The sequence below is a fragment of the Podarcis filfolensis genome (assembly GCF_964270895.1).
Source record: "Podarcis filfolensis genome assembly, chromosome: Z".
NCBI classification, from domain to species: domain Eukaryota; kingdom Metazoa; phylum Chordata; class Lepidosauria; order Squamata; family Lacertidae; genus Podarcis; species Podarcis filfolensis.
Genome location: NC_139617.1, coordinates 41,840,494 through 41,865,354, shown reverse-complemented (window position 1 = coordinate 41,865,354; position 24,861 = coordinate 41,840,494). Strand labels below are relative to the sequence as shown.

Sequence of the window (24,861 nt, the reverse complement as noted above, 5' to 3'; positions counted from 1 at the left end):
TCTAGATCAAATAGTCCAGACTGTGCCTCTTCACAGTCTCATTTCAAAACAGAGGCAGATGAAAGCATGGATGATTATTGGGAACAGTAAGCAACTTGCTCCCAATAATCAAAAGGGCCTTAGTAATCGTAATTAAAACAAGAAGCTGGCCAGCCATTAGAGCTTTGGAATTTGCCTGCAGCTTGAAGGATCAACATTCTCATCCAGAACTGAGGCCCAGTTTAGAACGGGGAACCCATATACCAGGAGTGGGGAACTTTATTCAGCCCGAGGGCCATATTTCCTTCTGGGCAACCTCCTGGGGGCCAGTAGTAAGCAGAACCAGAGGCAAAAGTGGGTGGAGCAAAGAATGTAGATTTTAGCTTTGAGCAGTAGGGCAACATCAACAAACACTCCCTTCCTGTTAGGATATAGTTCCATTCCACCTTAAAAGGGTACAGACATGATGTTTGTGTATCACATGCCTGTTCACTCCCAGCACTGTCTGCTGGGAACTTCCGTTGTATGTTGCTTTTGCTATACTGCTGTTTCGCTGGAGACGAAGGGATGCAGACATGTTTTCCTTTGTTCCTGAACTATGCTGAGTAAATGCTGTAAATAATGCTTACATCTGCCTCTGTCTGCCTCATCTGCTGTGTGATGATTTACACACTCTGCTGACACAGCATGCACAAGTCTCTAAACGTATCTGAGGCTCGTGTCGCTGACTGACTGATGCTGTTCCACGGGAGACCGGTGATCGTCCGGAGCCAGCTGGGGGCCTGCCTGATGCCCCCATCTCCCTGGCATCCTCCATCCAGGCAAGCAAGAGGCATCATCAGAGTTCAATAACATATTCCAGCCAGGCAAAAACTCTCAAGTGCACAGGGCCAGTGAAAGGTGTTGCTTGCGGGGGAGTTCCAAGGGTCAGGAATATTGGCCTGGCGGGCCACTGTCACTGCCTGGGCCACACCTCAATGGTATAACATCCACCTTCTGTGCAGCTGACCCCAGGTCTCCGGGCAGTGCTGGGAAGGTTATGTGCCAAAAACCTGGAGAGCCACTGCCAGTCAGTGCAGACAGTACTAAGCTAGATGGGCATGCTCATCAACCCTGCTATGCTCCTCTGAGCCCTAAGATAATGGAGCCATCTGGCACCGAGAAGGTGAAGGATGGGCAGTAGAACTCACCTGGCAAATTGCTATTGACCAGGTCCAGGTATTGCTCCAAGGAGGTGAGGATCTTGTAGCCAGCACTGTTGATGAGAATCCGGGGCTGGAGACCTCTCTCATAGGCCTGCACAAGGAGGAGAACAAGCACATACCAGGAATGTCCCAAAGGCAAATCAGATCTGCTGGGCCACTCAAGGTTCTGGACCTTTGCTCCAGCAAAATCCAGGCCCCACAAATCCTTCAATCAAGTCATGTTTACACCCTGTCTTTCTACAATTAACTTAGAAGATCAGTCAAAGATCCATCTCAGGCTGTATAAGACCCCTCACTTACCTGCCAGTAACACATGGGGAATGCAAGATGACTAAAATTCAGTTTTAATGGAAGACTCCAAACAGGAAGAAAAGTCCCCAAAATTGCCATCAAAACTAGATGAGCTCAGTCAGAACTGGTCTGTAATGTTGTGGGCTATACTCAAAAGGCAGTCTGCATGCATGGATATTGCTCCCCATCCCCCAGTCCCTGATGCTGCCTTGATCACCATATACTGGATTTGATATTTATGGTCTGCAGACCAAATAAAGTGAAAACGACTGAACTCAATATGGCACAGTATTGTCTACACCAACTGGCAGCAGCCCCCTAAGATTTCAGACAGGGAGTCTCTCCCAGTCCTACCTGGAGATGCCAGGGATTGAATCCGGAACTTCTTGCATGCAAGTGAGATGCTCTACTGCTGAATCACAGCTGTTTTCCAATATAATGTCTGGGGTCTGGTGTTAGCTGGCTTATACTGACACAAGACCAGCTCAGTACTGTAAACATTGAATACCAATGGCTCTCTAGGGTTTCAGGCAGGCATTCTCTCCTAGCCCTCCCTGGTGATTGAACCAGGGACCATCTCTGTGCAAATCAGGTGCTCTACAACTGAGCTATGTGCCTTCACTAAAGAGCAGTCAGCCAGGTCAAGTGAGAGTGTGCGCAAATTGTACTGCTGGAGAAGTTTGCTTTGCAGCTCAGAGAGCTGCTACTCCTGTGTAGGAGGGCCTCCTTGAGCAGCCATCCCCAGAGATCACCTCAAAACACAAGAGATCTCGAGAAGGTGCTCAAGACCCTACCTATAAAGCTGCCAGCGGGACAAGCGCCTCTGCCCAAATACCACCCACCAGCAAGCACAATGCATGCTTTGTTAACCCAAGTGAGGGGCCTCACCAGTTTGTTCTCATACAGCACCAGCCCATAATTATGGGGCACGACACAGAAACGGTTCCTCCACTTCTTGTTTTCTTCCATGTACTGGAACAGATTCCCCGAGAAGATGGTACGTGGCTCCAGTGGAACCTAGAGAGGCAGGGGGGGGGGGGAGAGAGAAAGAGAGAAGCAAAATACAGTGAACCTGGAAAGAAGGTGCAGCAATGAGACTTCAGGACACATTTCTGCAAAACACTCACCCCCCTGACTTGCATGCCAGCTGACAACAGTACTGTAACAAATTCAGTCTTTAACAACCCTCCTAGTTGCCTAACTCCTCCTCCTCCTCTTCTTCTTCTTCCTCCTCCTCCTCCTTGCCGATCACTCATGGCCGAGTAAGATTGCCTTCCATAAACATGGTTTTAACAATGAGTCTGTAAGTGGCGGCTAATTCTGGACTCACATGTCCTTCCACAGTGGGGACACTAGTTCCCAGGTGGGAGCTGGTCACGGTGTGGATTTGCCAAGCATGCCTTCCTCTTAGCACGTTTCTCCCTTGCATCCTGAGTTCCAGTGTCTTCAAAGACCATGACACCTTTGGTAAAGGCTGTTCTCCAACTGGAGCACTGGCAGGCCAGTGTTTCCCAGTTGTCGATGTTTATACTACATTTCTTTTAGATTTGCCTTGAGACAGTCTTTAAACCTCTTTTGTTGACCACCAGCATTATGCTTTCCATTTTTAAGTTTGGAATAGATTAGTTGCTTTGGAAGACGATAATCAGGCATCCACACAACATGACCAGTCCAACGAAGTTGCTGTTGAAGAATCATTGCTTCGACACTGGTGCTCTTTGGTTCATCCAGTACACTGATATTAGTTCATCTGTCTTCCCAAGTGATGTGTAAGATTTTCTGGAGGCACCGTTGATGGAATCTTTCAAGAAGTTGGAGATGGCGTTTGTAAGTGGTCCATGTTTCACAAGCGTACAGTAAGGTTGGTAGTACAATAGCTTTGTAAACAAGCATTTTGGTTTCCCTGCCTAACTATGGTATCAGGAACTCCTTGAAGGAGGGAGAATACCCTGGTGGAGGAGAAGTGATCTATTCATTCCTTCTTTGCCAGAGCACATTTCCATGCTAGATGCAGCAGAATATTTTTCCCTTTAAACCCTCTGCAAAACTTTAAAATACTGAAATCAAGGTAGGTAGCATATAGAAGAACACCTACCCATAATGATATAAAACACAACTGCCCAACAAAATTGGGACAGAGATGGCAAAGCACTCCTTCATGCCATGTTTAATTCCCCTGTAGAAATCACTTTCCCAAGATTTTTGCTGCTGCTTTAGATGACTTTGAGAGAGTGGATGAGAGGAGGGCAGGTCTGTCAGTGCTATTAACCTAAATGATAAAACAGAACCCCCATATTCGGAAGAAGTAGACCTCCCAAATGCCAGTTTACTGGAGAACACCACTGGGGAGAGTTGTTGCATCATATCCTGCAAATGGCATTCTGGACACATTTGGTTGGAAAGCAGGAAAGGCCTACCTCAGAGGGATGCTGCAAAGATGCACAAAAGGTGCTGACAACACTTGAAACAGGCCGAGTAATCATTATGCTAGGATACAGTGGTACCTCAGGTTAAGTACTTAATTCATTCTGGAGGTCCGTTCTTAACCTGAAACTGTTCTTAACCTGAAGCACCACTTTAGCTAATGGGGCCTCCTGCTGCTGCCGCGCCGCCAGAGCACGATTTCTGATCTCATCCTGAAGCAAAGTTCTTAACCTGAAGCACTATTTCTGGGTTAGCGGAGTCTGTAACCTGAAGCGTATGTAATCTGAAGCGTATGTAACCCGAGGTACCACTGTACTATCAAAATATCCAGGTGTAGTAAGTTTCACAGGTTGCCATATGGAAAGAGGTGTCATTGGCCTTAACAAAGCCATTTCCATTCATTTCCTCAGATGATCCTGTAGTTTTGCTTTCTTTTAACATCAGAAATTAATAGTAATTCTCTTTTTCATTGAGGCCGGCTTTAGCAATCCTGAAGAATCTCACATCCCAACCTCCCCATGAGTCAGGAGCAGTCACTTCCTGCGCTGGCTTTGTTGACGAAGCAGCATAAACAGGAACAAACCCACTCATCTATCTCTTTTACACACACACACACACACACACAGACACACACACAGCCATCTCTCAGAGAATTTGAGCATAAATACTAAGAGACAATTAAAAAAAATTTTTTTTTGCAAGGTCGAGGGTGAACAGATATGGCTGCAATCCTACACATACTTTCCTAGGAATAAACCTTACTGAATACAGTTGGATTTCAACTCTTGATTAAACATGCAAAGGGTCCAGCTGCACTTCATCATTAAATTATTTGAATTTGATCCCTGAGGAAAGGAAGCAAACTTCCCTCTCTGCCGATAAACACAGATAGTCTGCATGTTATAAGGCCACTGTGGCTAGGATCGTTTGCATGCGTTTGCAAGGAGAAGCATACCACAACGTGAGCAACCACAGCACTTCAATGCAGTGGCAGCCGGCTGGTGACCGTGGTGGAGCAGAAGGCAGTGACCAACTGTGGGTGGAGCCAGAGGCAACAGCATAGAATGAGCAGCTCCCTGATTGGCTGCAACTGAGAAGGCAGGCAGCTAGGGATTGGATGGGGGCAGAGAGAGGTTGATGAGGCACTGCCCCATGTGCCCCATGTGCCCTAATGGACCAGGTTCCAATGCTACAGTGAGAATGAGTCACGGTTATGACAGGCACATGGACACACACACAAACTACCCAGTAATAAGCAGGGCACAGCCAACATCCTCCCTCCCTTGCCAAGGTCAGCCTTAACCACAGGCGAGCAACACCCAGGGGTGGTTATTAAAGCCCAAATGTTTATTTATTTCAGGTATCCTGCAATAAACAGGAGGCCACAGCAGACACAGCAAGGACACCAGTTTTTTAAAGGCACACACCCCTGGCTGCTTATGCACTTCAGAATTAAAGAGGGATCTGTTGCGCTCTAGCGATAGGATGGCAGTCATTAGCAGCTGTCCCTTACAGCTCAGGACTAGAAAGCAGGTTTGATGGAGGCAGCTAGCCAGACACAAACAGTGGAGAGATGCTCTGCTTTGCACAAGGACAGGGGATTCTGACCCCTCATTTGCTATTTTGAACCTTAGCCAGTCAGATCAAGAAACACTTCCCCGCTTTCACATATGAGAGGAAGCATTTATTCGCACAGCACATATTAAAACAATGGCATCCTCTCCCAGAAGATGTAAAGACGGCCATGAATTTGGATGGTCATCCTGTTAAATTTGGCCTCCGAGGGATGAGGGATTATGATTTGGCCACAACTAGTTCTCCAACCCCCCACCCTCGTTCTGGAGAAAAATGTGCCAGCATTTCTGTCACGATCTCATGCATGACTTGAAAGCAAAACTACAGGCCACATATGTAGAAAAACATTTACCCACACAATGAGCAACAAGCATGGGGCAGTGTGGTGTAGTGGGTAGAGTGCTGGACTAGGACCTCGGAGACCAGGCGGGCGCAGGGCACAGAGGGTTCATGGGGCCATGCAGTGTAGCCTGCCTGCCCACCCACATAAGGGGAAGCCTGGCCGGCTGATGCTGGTGAGGGGGCCGTGGGTCTAGTGACAAGGTAAGGCCAGGCTCCGGTGCCCAGAGACCTCCAGTGCAGGGGCATCTGTCCTGTGCCCCCTCAAAACCATGTGCCCAGGGCTATGGCCCCTCTGCCCCCCCTCAATCTACTCCCCTGTTTCAAAGCAGTGTACACACCATTGTAAAGAACCAGCCTGTTTATTACAGCCAAATAAGGTCAAACAGCAGCAGCAAGTTCTTTTAAAAAGCATCAAATAAACCTGCATGTAAATTAAAAGACAGAACATAAAAGAGAAAGTAAAATGCCCTCGCAAACCATCCAAGTTAAAAGAAGCTTGAGCAAATAATAATTTTAAGAAGTCTTAATCTTGTGCCTTAGGCTGTGTACACACCATACATTTAAAGGACATTTAACATGCGTGTGCACAGACACACACAGAATCCTTGGAACTGCAGTCTGTTAAGGGTGCCAGGAACTGTAACCGTGAGGAGAAACTACATTTCCTAGGAATATCTTTTATTATTTTTATTTTATTTTTAGGAGCAGGGACTTAAAATGTATGCTGTATATATAGGATTCCCCCCCCCCCACTTATGGGTGGGTTACATTCCAGGCCCCCGCATGCATAAGTGAAATTGCATAAAGCGGGGAGCGCCCTCTAAAAAGCCTCTGAATGTCTATTTCCCCCTGCTCTCCAGCAATCTCTCCTGCTCGTTCTTTGTGCAGTCCAGACGATCTGCTGTTGCAGCTCTGGGGCCAGCAGGAAGCTGGAGGACATGTGGGAAAGTGGCTGCTGCGCTACCCCACACAATAGCTGTTAGGCGGTGAGGCTGAGCAGCATAAACCAAGTCCTACTGTGCCTTTAGTCTCTTTGGAGCTTCCTCCGCCCTCACTGATATCCTCTTAGGGCTCCTGGGAGGGTCTTCTCATGAGCCACAAAGAAGCTTCAGCTCTCTCACATTTCTGAGTATGATTCAGTTTATTTATTTATTTCCTGGCACCACGCAAATATTTGGTTGCACGCAAGTAGAATGTGCATAAGTGGGGTGGGGGGGATGCCTGTAATCAGCAAAGGTGCCAGGAGGAGTTCTGGGGCTAGGACGGGGCTACCACCAAGAAGGCTCTGGTAATGCCCACACCATACATTTAAGCCACACAGCAACAATTCCCGGCACCCTTCCCAAACTATAATTCCCAGGATTCTTGGTGGGGAGCCATGTGCCTTAAAAGTATGGCGTGGATCTGAGCTTTGGCATTTCCTAGTCCAATAAGGGTACTGTCAGGTTTACTTCCACTCACTCCAAATTCTGCAGAAGCCTTTTAGAAAATGGCTTCCGGGTCCAGCACCTTAACCACATGCCTTGGCCAATAGCTTCCCACCACCTGGCCTGGTCTGAAAAGCAGCTGGAGGCAGCTTCATTAACATGTGACCCCTAGCCTTAATGAAGATGTTGGAGGCCTTCCTCCTGCCAGCTCTCCACCCTCTCCCAGCAGCTGGGACAGGTCACAAGACTGGAAGCCCTCCAGGTTCCCTCAGGATCAAAGGCTCAAGGCAGACAGCACACCAAGTATCCTGTTTTGCATCTGAGCTTGTCTTGCCTCTAGGCAGACAGAGAAAGTTGCAATTAAGCACTTAAGGGTGTTTATATGCCTTGAAAAGGATGGAGGATCAGCTGGAAAGAAACATCACTGCCTTGTTTGGACAGCAGAAGAGACAAGAGGTGGAAATGGGCAGAGGGCCTTCTTGGCAGTGGCACCCTCCCTGTGGAATGCCCTCCCAGCAGATGTCAGGGAGATAAAGAATTATGCAAGTTTTAGAAAACGCCAGGGAAGTTTCTATTTTTATTTAATTTTTAATTTTATTTATAGGTTTTCAGTTATACACTCATATCATTTTACATTCTTGTACAATAATTCTTTTGGACAGTTCTTTATACATCTTAGGTAAAGGGATCCCTAACTGTTAAGTCCAGTTGTGGACGACTCTGGGGTTGCGGCGCTCATCTCGCTTGACTGGCCGAGGGAGCCGGCGTACAGCTTCCAGGTCATGTGGCCAGCATGACTAAGCCACTTCTGGCGAGCCAGAGCAGCGCACGGAAACACCGTTTACCTTCCCACCGGAGTGGTACCTAATTAACTACTTGTACTTTTTTTTCGACCTACTAGGTTGGCAGGAGCTGGGACTGAGCAACGGGAGCTCAGCCCGTCATGGGGATTCGAACCGCTGACCTTCCGATCGACAAGCCCCAGGTTCTGTGGTTTAGACCACAGCGCCACCCGCGTCCCTTGTACATCTTAATTAGCTGTATATACAGTAATACATTCATCTTGTTTTCAGCCTTCTCGTGTCCTTTATTGTCAACTGCTGGTCAGAAGGTATCCCCTACTTGGAATTTGTATTTAAGATCAAATTTTTGTAAATATTCCCCTAAATATTCCTACTCACTCCCCGTCTGGTTATCATCTACAGGTCTTACTTCAGATGTCATACTTGCAAGCTTCACATATTCAATTAATTTATTATCCTTTGTTATTTCCCTGGGGTCTCCCTTTGTTTTCAATATCTTGTGTATACTATCCTTGCCACTGTTGTTGCATATAAGAATAAGTAATGGGCTTGGGGTGGGTGTGTAACTCATTCCCAATTATGCCAAGAAGTTTCTGGTTTCTTATGTTTTTTTTTTTTTTAAATAACTCGTTGGACACCCAAAATTTCCCAAAATTCATTTGCTCGATCACATTTCCACCATAAGCGAATAAATGTACCCTCATCTTCCAGACATTTCCAACAGAGTTTTGAATCTTTTTTATTCATTTTGGCCAGTTTGACTAGAGTCAAATACCATCTGTATTGCATTTTTTTATTATTTTTGTATTTCTCTAATTTGGTAAAAAGCAGAAGTTCATTGTTTGCCTCCATAATTTTTCCCACTCGTCAATTTAAACATTATGCCCAATGTCAACGGCCCACATAATCATTGCTTCTTTTATAAGTTCGTCTTTAGTTTCCCATTCTAGCAATAGCTTATATAATTTAGAATATAGTTTTTTATTGGGCCCCAAAATCAGTGTTTCAAATTCTAAACTTTCTTGAATAAATCCTATTTCCTTATATTTTTTGAACTTCTCATTTGTTTTGAGATACTGAGACCAATCAGGTATCCAATTAAAAATATCCTGCCTCTCTCTTAGTTTTATGTTGCCCTCATGGTATTCAAGGAGGCCTTTATATTTCCCCCAAGTCCTATCCATATTTAGTCTTTTTATTGCAACTGCTTCTACTGGTGAAATCCAACCGGGGGTCTTTCTTTCTAAAAAGAAAAGAAACCCAGCCAGATGGGCAAGGTCTAAATAAAATACTAATACTAATAATAGTTACTTGGCCAACAATGCAATCTGAACAACAATTAGTTTTGTAGCCTCTGGCTTTGATTTAGCCCAGTCTCTCTGTCACATATAAACAAAGGAAAGGGAGGGAGGTGGGAGAAGAACTGCTGTCCCTGCATGAGAACTTAAAATGTGTTTTCACATGTAAAGCCTGCCTTGCTCTGCAGGCACATACCTCCACATGTGTTGGGATTGTCCCAAAATTCAACCCTTTTGGACAGCAGTCCTACAAGAAATATGCAAAATAAGTAAACAGGTATTAGAAGCTACCCCATCACTGGCCTTATTGAATATTTTCCAAGACAATAATGCTCACTCACTCTATAAAGAGCTTATTATAACCCACCTACTCTCAGCAGCCACAAGCATCATAGCTAGACACTGAAGATACCTGTGAGACGTGAACATGGACCACTGTAGGGGAAACAGCCTTACTAGAAAAGCTAACCAACAGACTAAAACTGACATGGGGACAAATAAAAGAGGACACCTTATCCCTGGAGTGGCTCCCCTTTATTACACACACAGCCCAACAAGAGAACAAGAACACACCAACAGTATACGAATCAATATGGCAACCCCTCCCCTCCCTCAAACAAATCTCACTGCAGTCAACTAAAGGCAACCAACCATGCCATACCCCACCAACCTCTCTCACTTCCAATGAAAACTAATAAATGAATAGAAAGAGAACCTACCCAACTGATGCTGACACAAAAACCTCACACATACACTAAGTAAAAGAAAGTACATTTACCACCACCATCCACCCTCTTTTCTCCCCCAACCTTAAACTGTATGCAAAATTAACATCTTACATGGAATGAAAATGATCCGTAAAAAAGACTCTACAACCTGAAAATAGAGGCAATTCATGTACTTTTGTAACCCAATTAAAATCTTTAATAAAAACATTTTTTAAAAAAAGTTTGCCTTGCAAGCCACTTGTCCATGATGTTTGGGGTTAACAGGGAAACGTAATGAAAAGTGTGGGATGAATGATGACAGGAAGATGTACAGACATGCCCCACAAACAAATAAGAAAGAATGCTCGAGAAAGACCAAACATAGCCCTCAATGCACAAAGCCTTCGTGGTCACTCAAGAACTGTTAGATCAGATCTGGGGTCTGGCTGGTTCAGCCCCGTCATTTACAGAACTGTTAAGTGAACTGTGTTTCCATCCACTCTATCTTTTTGCAAACTTTGAGGGTCATTGTTGTTATTGTTGTTTATAATCAAGCACTGTATAAGTTTTATGAAATAAAAACAACAACATATCCCTTCAAGCTACACTCCAAAATCAAGGGGACGACTGAATATGCTTAGTGAATGTCAAGACAATGCAAAGGAAGCACATCTTCACGCAGCTCAGAGTTAAAATACAAAACTCGCTTCCATACAAGGCAGTGATGTACAGTGGTACCTCTGGATGTGAACGGGATCTGTTCTGGAGCCCCGTTTGCATCCTGAAGCAAACACAACCCACGTCTGCTCGTCTGCGTGTGCCACAATTCGCCGCTTCCGCGCATGACATTTTGCGCGTCTGCACATGCACGTGATGTCATTTTGAGTATTTGCGCATGCGCGAGCAGCAAAACCCAGAAGTAACGCGTTCCGTTACTTCCAGGTGGCCGCGAAGCGTAACCTGAAAATGCTCAACCTGAAGTATATTTAACCCGAGGTATGACTGTATAGCTTTAAGAGGGGATTGCACAAATTCACGGAGGACAAGGCTATTGGTATGGCTACTAGCCACTGCACTGAAAATTTTGTGGGTGCCTGGGCACCCACCACCCTGCAGAGACAGTGCCAGCCATGATGGATATACTGTCTCCATGGTCAGAGGCAGCAATGCTTCTGAATACCAGTTGCTCCAACAGGAGAGGAGAGTGCTCTTGTGTTCAGCTTACAGAGAACCCAGTTTGAAACCTTGGACAGCTGCTGCCAGTCAGTGCAGTGTAGACAATACTGACCTAGAAGGGCCAACAATCCGACTAAGTACAGCTTCCTATGTTCCTACAGCATGACTAAAGATTTGATTGAAGCTTTTAGGACGGTAGCTCAATGGTAGAGCACCTTTTCATTCATTCATTCAGCCTTTATTGGCACAATTTAGACAACAGAATCATAAAAGAGAGGGAGGAAAAAAAGCACCTATCCATAAAGCACTTGTAATCCAGTCATATTAAACACATAAAACATATAAAAGACTCAGTAGCCACCATTAAGTTTTAAATTTGACTTTAAAAATCTTGGCTAAATATCCTGAAACAATCTCAGTAGTTTCGGGTATATCATCCCTCAACAGATACTAGATTACAGGTTCTTAAACTTCAAGGGAGCCACAAGTAGATCTCTCCGAAGAATATCAAAGAGAAGGCAGTCCAAAATTATATGGTATATTGTATCCAGTGTACTCATACCCAGCGGCATATCAACCTCCAACCGTGCCTGGAGCAGACTTTTTTTAGGGCAGTCACCAAATTTCCATAGCTGCCGATTTCTACCACCCCTTGCAGCACCCTACAGACCCCTGTGCTACTTTGCATGTAGAAGGTCCCAGCTTCAATACCCAGCACTGCCAGGTAAGTCTGAAAGAGGTACTGTCCTAAAGCCTGGAGAGCTGCTGCCAATCAGTGTGGTCATTATTGAGCTAGACAGAGCAATGGCCTGACTCAGTATAAAGTGGTACCTTGGGTTACAGATGCTTCAGGTTACAGACTCTGCTAACCCAGAAATAGTACCTCGGGTTAAGAACTTTGCTTCAGGATGAGAACAGAAATTGTGTAGCAGTGGTGCGGTAGCAGCGGGAGGCCCCATTAGCTAAAGTGGTGCATGCTCTAGTTATCTCCCGATTGGATTACTGCAATGCGCTCTACGTGGGGCTACCTTTGAAGGTGACTCGGAAACTGCAATTAATCCAGAATGCGGTAGGTAGACTGGTGACTGGGAGTGGCCGTTGAGACCATATAACACCGGTCCTGAAAGATCTTCATTGGCTCCCAGTACGTTTCCGAGCACAATTCAAAATGTTGGTGCTGACCTTTAAAGCCCTAAACGGCCTCGGCCCAGTATACCTGAAGGAGCGTCTCCACCCCCATCATCCAGCCCGGACACTGAGGTCCAGCGCCGAGGTGCGGTTACAGGGAACCAGGCAGAGGGCCTTCTTGGTAGTGGTGCCTGCCCTGTGGAACGCCCTCCCAGCAGATGTCAAGGCAATAAACAACTATTTTACTTTTAAAAGACAACTAAAGGCGGCCCTGTTTAGGGAAGTTTTTAATGTCTGGTGCTGTATTGTTTTTAATATTGAGTTGGAAGCCGCCCAGAGTGGCTGGGGAAACCCAGCTAAATGGGCGGGGTATAAATAATAAATTGTTGTTGTTGTTGTTGTTGTTGTTGTTGTTGTTGTTGTTGTTGTTGTTGTTATAAAGTGGTACCTCAGGTTAAGAAGAACAGTTTCAGGTTAAGAATGGACCTCCAGAACTAATTAAGTTATTAACCTGAGGTACCACTGTAAAGTACATCTCCCCATGATATTTGAGTCAGGTTACTATCCCCAGTCAGCTTGTCAGTGCTGCATAGTAATTGAGTTAACTATTGTTGTAAGGAACAATTAGATGGGTGTATGCATCATTCTTTCTTTACAAAAGTCTTTTACAGGCCACCACGCAAGCCTCAAAAGGCCGCCCAAGGCAGTTCTCAACATTCAAAATGAAAATTAAAGACGCGAACCATAAAATCAGAAAGTAATTAAACGGAGCCAAAGAAAAAACCCCACAACCATCCACAACTGGCTGGAATAAAAAGGTATTTAAACTGCCCTGTCTAAAACATGCACACACATACACACTGAGCATGGGGCCAGTTGAATCTCCTCTGGGAGTGGGCTTCCACGAATGGAGTGCCACAACATAGAAGGCTCTGCTCCATGTCCCAAGCAAAGGTAGCTCTCCAGGTGTTAGGATGTGCAGCAGCACTTTTGAGAATATATGCAGTCACCAGGCAGGTTCATACTGAAGGAGGCAGTCATTTAAAGTATCCCGGTCCCCAAATGTTCATGGCTTTAGGTAATGAGCAGCACCTTGAACTGAAGTGAACTGGGATCCAGTGCAAACCAAAGGAAACCAGAATGACCTGGCTGTGCTCTAGAAGGCTCCTCCCTTCCTCACCTGTCACCAGAAAGCAGCCATTCCATCAGGCTGCAGCAGAGGGAGAGAAGGGAAGCAAGGTCACCCCATCAGCTCAGCTGAAAGACCAGCAACTTTTGGTTCCTCCTCACCTTAAACTGTTTCCCTGTTCACTGGAATAACTCTGCTACCTAAAAAAAAAAAAGTCCCTGGGTTTCCTCCCCCACCCCTCCCTCTGTATCCCCTTTCTCCCTTCTACGCCATGTCTTTCAGAAAGTAGGCACAAAAGGTATGGATTTCTTATTATCAATCTATCTGAGCTTCTCTAGGACCCATTTTTGGCTGAAGAGTCTAAATCCAACAAGACTCCTTTGAACCTTATTGCGAGACCCTTTCCAGCCACCCCTCCCCGTGCCCGCTTCTTGAAGTTTCTCCTTCCCAGCCCCCAAAGTCTGAAACAGAACCCCTCAATCTATATGTCCTCTTACAGACCTGCTCAAATTTTGGAAGAAAGCTTTCCTGCCCTGCCCTTAAAAAAAACCCCAACACTGTCAATGCTTATTTGAAGTGCATGATCTCCTACCTCTTGCAAACAGAGGGGGGGAAAGAAATCTGGGATCTATTCCCAATTCTTCTCCTGCAAATCATGCTAGCTTCTCCCTGTGCACAGGCATGTATAGGAATATTTTTTGGGGTGGTGGGAGGGAAAGGAAAACACTGAAAGTGCAGATCTGGTTAGTTTCTCACCCCAAAAATAATAATAGTGCCTATCTCAGTTTCTACAATGCTAGAAACTGGCCTCTTTTTACAAAAATCAAAGCTGGGAATCCGGGTATTATGGCTGGCCAGGCAGAGGAGGAGTATTGCTCCCCTTGTGGGCATTAATGTCCCTGTAGAGCAGTGCTTCCCAAACTTTTTCATAAACTCATCCTCAGTGGCGCCTACTCTACCCTAGAAAAAGCATTTTTCAGAACAGCCCACTAAAGAAGATAGCAACACGATAAAATTCAAAACTGGAACAATGAATTCCACATTTATTCAAAATCCCATTAAAACTGTTTACTTTCATTAATTCAACAAAATTAACTTGATCCAGTGATACCAGCTTTCCCAAGCTGACAGTCATTTACACCTCCAGCACTGCTCTCTGCCACCCTTAAAGGTAAGGGGACCCCTGACCATTAGGTCCAGTCGTGACCGACTCTGGGGTTGCGGCGCTCATCTTGCTTTATTGGCCGAAGGAGCCGACGTACAGCTTCTGGGTCATGTGGCCAGCATGACTCAGCCACTTCTGGCGAACCAGAGCAGCGCATGGAAATGCCGTTTACCTTCCCGCCGTAGCAGTACCTATTTATTTACTTGCACTTTGACATGCTTTCGAACTGCTAGGTTGGCAGGAGCAGGGACCGAGCAATGGGAGCTCACCCCGTCGCGGGGATTCAAACCGCCAACCTTCTGATCGGCAAGTCCTAGGCTCTGTGGTTTAACCCACAGCGCCACCCGTGTCCCAAATTAATTCCACCCTTAGTGCCCCCTAATTAATTCCATCCACCCCCACAAGGGGTTATATCCCCCACTTTGGGAACCACTACTGTAGAGCATTGGGAGCAGGGACAATACAGGAACATAAAAAGCTGCCTTATGCAGGGCCACATCAAAGGCCCATCTAGCTCTGCGTTCCCTTACACTGACTGGCTTTCCAGGGTTCCTGATAGGGTTCTCTCCCAGTCTGGCGCTTTCTGCATGCAAAGCAGCTGCCCTACACCACTGAGCTTCAGCTCTTCCCCACAAACATAGGACGTTGCCGTCTACTGTCCCATATAGCTCAGTATTGCCTACACAGACTGAGAGCAGCTCTCCAGGATTTGAGACTTTGGTGTCTCTTCTAGCCCTATCAGGGAGTGCTGTGAACTGAACCTGGGAACCCTCTAAATGCAAAGCAGATGCCCCAACAACTGAGCTGCACACCACTGCCCAGAATGAGCCCCTTTCACAAGCAAAAAAAACCCCTGCATCTACACCAAGCTTCCTCAACCTCGGCTCTCCAGTTGCTTTGAGACTACAATTCCCATCATCCCTGACCACTGGTCTTGCTAGCTAAGGATCACGGGAGTTGTATGCCAAAAACATCTGATGGGCTGAGGTTGAGGAAGCCTGATCTACACGTATTTCCCAGGAGGCTAACAGAAGTCACGTCAGGTAACATCATCCACATCTCCTCCCCCACTCTCAACACAACACTCCCAGAGGCTTGTCTGTCTATCACCAGCATCTCCCCTTGATTCTCACAAAGTGCGCCAAGTACATGATGGCTCAGGTTTGTTCCATTTTTCCACCCCCCTCTTCCTCTCCTGAGTGCTATTTGCAGAGGTCTCCGTGTAAAATTAAACTGAGGACACTTTAGCGTACAATGGCTCATTAACCACTTTGGCTGCCTGCCAGGAAGGGGGTTGGGAATATGAGAGAGAGAGAGAGAGAGAGAGAGAGAGAGAGAGAGAGAGAAGAGAAGAGAAGAGAAGAGAAGAGAAGAGAAGAGAAGAGAGGGAGAAAAGAGAAAGAGGCAGACATCAAAAGCCAGTTATATTAACATCAAAAAGTCCAAGAAGCAGCTAATTGTGGGGAGGAGGGGGACGGGAAGACAAATTTCTAGCTGTCGTCAAAAGTATCTGAATGGGGGGAACTGACACAGGCGAAAAGTAACATAAAATTGTGGACTAATATAAAAAACAGCTATAGGCTACTTCATATTCCATTCAGCCCCGTTGGTGCTGTTTCTCTCTTGGCTTAAAAGGAGTGCTTTTGTGCATGTGGTTTTCCATATGTACACACACCTGCACTGCGTCATGGGCTTTACATGCACTGCATCATGGGCATCCACTGAATGGGGGTAAAGAAAGGTAGCTTTCCCACCATGAACAATCCATTATCCCCAGACTTCCAGATTTCATTTTCTTAAAAAAGAACCTTAGATATGTGACAAAATGTACAGGAACTACTTCGCTCTCTCTCTCTCCCCCTCCCTCCCTTTCTCCCTCCCTCGTGTGTGTGTTTTCAGTATTTTACTTTGTGCCCCACCCAGTTAAAAATCCCTGCCAACACCTATAAGCATCACAGCAAAGCGATGGCAGCACCTGCAGTCTCCTAGGCCACCAGAAGATCTCATCTTCGCTCCTTCCCCAGAGCTAGGCAGAGATATTACTTGTGCTGGATCAGGGCAAAGGCCCATCTTTTTCAGCATCCCAATCTCACAGTGGCCAACTAGATGACCCAAAGGGAAGCTTGCAGGCATTTTAAAACTAAGGATTAGATCCCTCAAAATGGTCACCTTGCACGGTTTGAAACGAGTATTAAGACAAATTCCTGGAGGCCATCAGTGACTACTAGCCACAATGGCTATGTTCTCCCCTCCACTGTCAGAGGCGGTTTGCCTCTGAACACTGGTGCTGGGAATCACAAATGGGAAGAGTGGCTATTGCATTCATCTCCTGCTTGTGGGCTTTCCAGAGGTATCTGGTTGGCCGCTGTAGGAACAGGGTGCTGGAGTAGATTGAGCTACTGACTTGATCCAGCAGGGATCCTGCTATGCTCTTTTGTCAAATGCGCAAAGTTTACCCCTTGAGAACAACCAGCTCCACTCTGCAAGGTAAAATAGACTGAGAAAAAGAGAGCAGCCCTTGGTCACCTAGTGAATTTTATAGCCGAATGGGGACTTGAACCTGGCACTCCTCAAGTCCAGCTCTCTAACCAGAATGCCACTCTGGGAAGGAACATCCAACACATCTGAATCAAAGAGTTAAAATGGCACTGGACTGAACCGCTGGTTCACAACTAACACATACATATTAATAACCAGTAATGAGCATTTCTGTGGGATTTTGAATGCTCAAAAGACTTTACAACTGCCCTATAAGGTAGGCCAGCATTAGTACCACCATATTGCAGTCAGGAGGCTGAAGCCAAGAGCTGGCAGTTTGCCTAAAGCAGGGATGGGGATGGCCCTCCAGATGTTGCTGGACTACTTTGCCATCATCCCTCACCACTGATCAAGCTGCCTGGGGCTGATGGGAGTTGGAGTTGAAAACCTTATGAAGGGCCACGGGTCCCCCATTCCTTCACCAAAGCCCCCTAGCAATTACAAATACAAAGGGACTGCTCAATCTATGAGCCTCCATCTCTCATTGAGGATGGTAGACAGGAAGAGACAGCATTTTGTTTTGCTAACCCTAGGCTAGAGATGGGGAACTCCAATCATCCTTGCTGGCTGAGGCTGATGGAAGCTGCAGCCCACCAGCAACTGAAGAGCCACAGGTTCTCCATCTCTGCCATAGTTTATGTTCAAGAAGCTCCTACTTCCAAAGTTAGGACACTTCAGCTAATGTATGGCCAAGGTCTGCTTCTCTGCAACTGCCCCCATTTAATTAAAGTCCTGTCTGCTGGGGCAGCGGAGCACGAGCCTTGCTCCATCTTCTGCTCTTCAGATATTTGGGGACTCTCTCATGTCTCCGCTTAATCTGATCTTCTCTAGGCCAAACATATTAAGCTTTCCTTTCAGCACTTGGTTTCTCTGGCTCCTCACCATCCTCCTCACGCTACTCTGGTGACCTCCTTAGAAGGCAGCACCCAGAACTAAATAACAGTATTCCAGATTTCACCCGACAAGTACAGAATAGAACGGAACTACTATTCTCACTATGCTTTCATCAATGCAGCACACTTATTTTATTTATTAAATTTCTATGCCCCTTTCATCCAAAGATTATGAGGGGTTTACAGTATAAAAGCACAAAAACACAACATGATTTTTAAGTAGCTGCCTCACTGTTGGTTCAAGTTGTCCATTATCATAAGGCCTTCAACGTTGATGGCAAAAAAACCCAGATGCACCTACATGCACCCAACTTATAAAACTACTGTCTTTTTGAGCAGCAACACTGTTGGTGGTCAATCCCTGCCCTCAAATATCTCAGTCCACTTACCTTGCGACGCAGTAGCTGAGCCTGGGGTCCTCCACCGCCCTCAATTTCATACCGGACACTGTTGAAGAGGGAGACACCATACTGTTCCTCATAGAACTGGCAAAACTCAGCCAGGACCTTGCCAGTCTTTTCTGGAAGTTAAAGAAACACATACAGATGTAACAGCAGAAATACAAAAGATCAACCCTTTTGCGGGTTATGGGGAGATGATCTGGTTCTTGGCAGGAAGTGGGACAAATAGAAGCACTGGCTATGTAGCCCACATAGTGTCCTGAGGATGTTGCTACAACTCCCGTCAGTTCCAACGAGCATAGACAATGGACAAGGATAGAAATTAGAGTCCAGATACATCAAGAGAGCAAAAGGTACCCCCCAACCCTGCAGAGGATTCTCTTCTGCTGCTTGTTGTCGTATCTATATCTCAAATGCTCTAGCATAGATTTTGGAAAAGGAAAAGGCATGTTACACCTTTCAACATGTCATAGTGAAAAGGGGAACGTGCTTGGGGCACAGCACTTCTTTTATCAGGGATGTCCTACTTCAGGGGTCCTGTGCTTCAAGGGTGGGAGAATCCAGCGGCAGACCTACAGCCTGAACTGTTATGGGGGCCCCTTTGCAACCAGCAACAAGGTTTGGGTAACCACTGTTATCGTCTTCAATGGGGTTGTTTACAATGTCTGTGATAAAAAGGTAAAGGTACCCCTGCCCGTAGGGGCCAGTCTTGACAGACTCTAGGGTTGTGCGCTCATCTCACTCTATAGGCCGGGAGCCAGCGCTGTCCGCAGACACTTCCGGGTCACGTGGCCAGCGTGACAAGCTGCATCTGGCGAGCCAGCGCAGCACACGGAACGCTGTTTACCTTCCCACCAGTAAGCGGTTCCTATTTATCTACTTGCACCCGGGGGTGCTTTTGAACTGCTAGGTTGGCAGGCGCTGGGACCGAACGATGGGAGCGCACCCTGCCGCGGGGATTCGAACCGCCGACCATGCGATCGGCAAGTCCTAGGCACTGAGGTTTTACCCACAGCGCCACCCGCGTCCCTTAACGTAACGTCTGTGATACCGACTCCCAAACTTTGGGATTGTTGAAATATATACCTCAGAAAAATCAAACAATTTGAGTTGTCCAACTCAAATTTGGTCTACTAGACCCAAAACGTTTAAGCAGTGTGGTTCTGGGGCCCCTCCAGGATGAGGGGCCCTGAAGCTGAAGCTTCATTAGTTTCATAGTAGATCTGCCCCTTGGAGAACCTCCAAGCCTTTCTCTTTGACCTTCTGGATTCTCTCCAGGCCATCCCTCCTCTCCCTAGGACATCCCCTCATCAGCCCTGCTTTACACCCAGAGTGTCTTTTGCCTGGCTGGAATGTTGAACCCAGACAATGCCTCTTGCTTATCTGGATGGAGAACAGAGAGGGACGTGTATATGTGTGTGTATCGAAGCTAGTCTGCTGCAGAAAGGAATTCACTTACATTAGTTGCTCCACACACTTTTGCTTCTGGCCCTACCCACCGCTAGCATGTGACCATCAGAAGATTTTCCAGAAAGCAATGTGGTCCTTGAGCTGAAAAGGATTCCCTACGCCAGCTGTAGTTGGATCCTGCATACAGCAGGGAGATGGACTAGATCAGTGATGGCCAAACTCAGCCCTCCAGCTGTTTTGACTATAATTCCCATCATCCCTGACCACTGGTCCTGTTAGCTAGGGATGATGGGAGTTGTAGTCCAAAAACAGCTGGAGGGCCAAGTTTGGCCATCACTGGACTAGATAATCTCTGAGAGTACCTTCTAACTCTTTGATTCTCTCCACCAGGTAACTTCTAATACCAATAGCCAATTGGGAACAGTAAGAGACAACAGGGCTTTGTTTGTAGGGGGGGGGGAGTACACACACACACACACACACACACACCATTTCCCTATGAGATGAGTCAAAACAAGAGGCTGCCTTACGCCTCAGTAAACCAAGTTCTTACGTCATGGTGAAAAGATGTCCAGCCCTGTATTGGCCAACTTTTCCTACGGATCATGCAGAGAGTAGTTGAAGGAGGCCAGAAGACCTTGTGACTTTGGGGCAGGGCAGCAGACATCAAAAGTATTTATGTCTCTTAAAAAAAACACACACATTTTTTTTAATGGTGGATGAAACTCTTCCTTTTAGTGTTATTGGACCTTGTCCGTGAAAGTTAAGAACACCCCACGACAAAGGCAGGGAGTTAAGAACCTAAGAGCCTAACCCTTACCATAGTCAGCTGGGACTTTACCTGCCCATAACCTGTAGACCCAGAATGAGATGCTTTAGTGACTCTTACCAATAAATCTCTCAGAACTTCCAGGCATGGCAACAAGTACAAGTACAGTTCCAAAGAGGAGAGCCAGGACAATACCTACCTGTGCTACACCTGACATCATATATGATGCCCGGTGTGAGACAGGTAAAAAAAAAGGGGGGGGTAGCTGCTTGGTGTTTACAGGAAGCTGGCGGAGATCCTTTTGCATTGCTGGGTTGAACTGAAACCAGCAATGCAAAGCATCGTCTGGTATTTAGGGGCAGCTAAATAATCATTATTATTTGCTTTACGTCACTGTGAACTGAACTACAGGTGGAAGGCCCTGCCCATCAGCTAAAATTCCCCTGGGGGGACAGGTCAGAATCTATCCTGCTTGGCTGGATCATGTTCTCCAACGGCATGCTTGCAAATGCTCAGTATTAATACAGGTTTTAACCTAACCTGAACTCCAAATATAGAATAATTCAGGAGAAATAACTATTCCTCACTAGGGGCAACAAGCAGAGGAACAGAACAGGCAACCAGAGTTTTGGACACAGTCTGCTGGGAAGTTGTCCAACGCAAGCTCCACAGATACAGGAGCAGCACAGGTGAATGGGTGTCATGTTGCAGAACATCCCAGCAGACTGGGCCTCTTGGAGAACGGCTGCCATCTCAGAGTCATTCTGCAATGAACAAATACACATGCACGCTTGGGGAGGGTGGGAGCAAGGTCTTTTGGGAACTAGATAAAAAAACAGCTCCTTTCATGCTAAAGGGAGTGACCTTTACCAATACAGATTAATGGTTCGTCGAAATATGGAAATAGGACACTGCCACATACGGAATCAGACCACTGGTCCATAATGCTCAGTGCTGTCTACACCGGCCAGCAGTAGTTTTCCAACTTTTCAAACAGGGGTTCTCTCGCAGCTCAAAGAGGACATGGACATGGGACCTTCTTAATGCAAAGCATATGCTCCACCAATGAGCTACAATGATTCCCAAGGATAAGGAAGGAATGCCAGAGAGTAAGAAGGTGGGTGGGGAATAGGAAAAAGTAACTTTGAAATAGCATCTTTGAAAGAAGGCAGTCACATCCTGGAAGGACCCAGCCCAGCCCAAAACACAGCAGTTTCATGAGCCTGATAGGGAGATTTCATGTTGGCTCTATGCGACCCACAGGTTGCAAAATAAAGGAACCAAATATAATTTTATATTCTCCTCCTCCTTCATGATTCATATAGCAAACATTTTGTGTATATTGCTTTGCAAAGTACAAGAGGGCAGATGGCTAGTGCAAGAGAGTTGCAATATTCCAGCATTCTACAACTCAGACATAGGAACATAGGCATATATCAGGTCAGGTTATTGGTCCATCTAGCTCAGTGTTGTCTATACTGGTTTCAGGCAGAGGAGATTCCCAGCCCTACCTGGAGATCCTATTGGGGATTGAACCTGGAATCTTCTGCATGTAAAGCAGGTGCTCTACCACCCTCTCCCCCAATCCCAAATCATGCAGCACAAATTCAATGTGTGTGTGTGCCCATTCATCTCCCACTACAGATGCAGCTGGTGGTAAAGGTAAAGATAAAGGGACCCCTGACCGCTAGGTCCAGTCGCAGATGACTCTGGCGTTGCAGCGCTCATCTGGCTTTACTGGCCAAGGGAGCCGGCATACAGCTTCCGCGTCATGTGGCCAGCATGACTAAGCCACTTCTGGTGAACCAGAGCAGCACATGAAAACGCTATTTAGCTTCCCGCTGGAGTGGTACCTATTTATCTACTTGCACTCAGATGTGCTTTCAAACTGCTAGGTTGGCAGGAGCAAGGACTGAGCAACGGGAGCTCACCCTGTTGCAGGGATTTGAACCACCAACCTTCTGATCGGCAAGCCCTAGACTCTGTGGTTTAGACCACAGTGCCACCCGCATCCTTGCAGCTGGTGGTACTATAATACAAATGAAGCATTCTCCCATTCTAAAAATGGCAGAATTTTAACAATAATGAATCAGAGCTGCCATCAGGAACAAGGGGAGTGTCCAGACAGGCTGTTTATTTGCACATTTGGTTGTTATTCCAGACTTTCTAGTGCAATTATCCCATTGTTTTTCTAACCACAACAAAAATCCTGATAAGCAAATTGCACTGGGAAACATGGGTATAACCAGCTTGTTTGTATAACTTGTATGTGAATACTTCGTAAAAAGCAGGGCCCAAAAACTCTATAGGAATGTTGTGGTCCAAAGCTGGAACCTACTGCTGCGTCTGTGGGTACCCAAGAGCACTTTGGGCTTCGGGCTGCAAAACAGGAAGCTAACACCAGAAACACATGCACTGTGACCCCTGTAATTACAGTCATACCTTAAAAGTCGAATAGAATCCATTCTGGAAGTCCGTTCAACTTCCAAAATATTCAGAAACCAAAGTGCAGCTTCCAATTGGCTTCAGGAAGCTCCTGCAGCCAATCAGAAGCCGCGGAGGATGTTCCGAGTTCCAAAAATAGTTTGCAAACGAGAACAGTCACTTCCGGGTTTGCGGCGTTCAGGAGCCAAAATGTTTGAGAACTAAGCTGTTCAAAAACCAAGGTACGACTGTATTTGTTGTTTTGCATTACAGATGACAAATAACCACGGTCTTCTCAAAAGTTTACAGTGGCCAGACAGGTGGCTCATGGGACACTGACAGCAAGCAGTACTTGAATGCACCAGTGCTTTCCCCTCCTGCAGTTTCCAGCAACTGGTATTGAGAAGAATTACTGGCCCCGCGATGGGGTGAGCTCCTGCCAAGAAAGCAGTTAGAAAGCAAGTTCAGGCCCTGCTCCTGCCAACCTAGCAGTTAGAAAGCAAGTCAAAGTGCAAGTAGATAAATAGGTACTGCTCCGGCAGGAAGGTAAACGGCCTTTCCATGCACTGCTCTGGTTCACCAGAAGCGGTTTAGTCATGCTGGCCACATGACCCAGAAGCTGTCTGCGGACAAACGCCAGCTCCCTCGGCCTATAGAGCAAGATGAGCGTTGCAACCCCAGAGTCGTCTGCAATTGGACCTAATGGTCAGGGGTACCTTTACCTTTACAGTGGAAGGAGACTGTAGGCTTCATAGCTAGCTGCCATTGACAGCCCATGAATTTGTCTAGTGCTCTTTTAAAGCCAGCCAAGTTATATAACAACAACAACAACAACAACAACAACAACAACAACAACAACAACAACAACAACTTATTTATACCCCGCCCAACTGGCTGGGTTTCCCAGCCACTCTGGGCGGCTTCCAACAAAAGATTAAAAATACATTAAAACCTCAGTCATTAAAAATTTCCCTAAACAGGGCTGCCTTCAGATGTCTTCTAAATGTCAGATAGTTGTTAATTTCCTTGACATCTGGTGGGAGGGCGTTCCACAGGGCGGGTGCCACTACCAAGAAGGCACTCTACCTGGTTCCCTGTAACCTCACTTCTCACAGTGAGGGAACCGCCAGAAGGCCCTCGGAGTGGGACCTCAGTGTCCGGGCAGAATGATGGGGGTGGAGATGCTCCTTCAGGTATACTGGGCCGAGGCTGCTTGGTGCCCATCCCCACATTTCATGGGAGTGAGTTCCACAGTTCTACCACGTGCCATATGAAATTCTTTCCACCAGACAGCCCTGAGTTCTGGTTCCCTCTCATGAGAGGGAAAAAGACTCTCCCCTCAACTACCTTCTCCAGTTTATGCACCTCTTAGTTTATGCACCTCTTATCATGTCCCCACGCTTTAGTCATCTTTTCTCTAAGCTAAAAGGTCCCAAACGTCATACTTAATACACAGCCACACGCTCCCTGGGACTGGCCAGACCTGATATTAACACAATGAGCATCCATCTGCCCTCCCCTGATCAACAGAGCAGTCCTCCATCATGATGCTCTTCAGCTCCTGTGATGAGACTATTTTATTTAAGTAAATAAGCCAATTAGTTAATTAAGTACTGTAATTAGTTATAATTATTATTAGCTTGGACAAACCCTGACAAAAGGTACCTTGTTGAAAATTGTGGAGAGAAGGCACCATCTAGCACACATTTATTTATTTATTTAAATTTGTACACCACTAGATTGTTTTTGAAAAAGAAAAACCCTCAAATCATGGAAA

The 24,861-nt window shown here is 46.3% G+C and overlaps 1 protein-coding gene across 1 annotated transcript in view; it reads right to left on the bottom strand.

The window, feature by feature from the left end:
- The window catches only part of NIBAN2 (niban apoptosis regulator 2), a 99,425-nt gene that overhangs the window by 35,113 nt on the left and 39,451 nt on the right, over window positions 1-24,861 (bottom strand). Inside the window, exons 2-4 of the mRNA XM_083597283.1 lie at window positions 18,470-18,600; window positions 2,364-2,492; window positions 1,170-1,275 (exon numbers count right to left, since the gene is read on the bottom strand). Coding sequence (XP_083453409.1) covers window positions 1,170-1,275; window positions 2,364-2,492; window positions 18,470-18,600 — 366 coding nt within the window. The remainder of the gene's footprint in view (window positions 1-1,169; window positions 1,276-2,363; window positions 2,493-18,469; window positions 18,601-24,861) is intronic.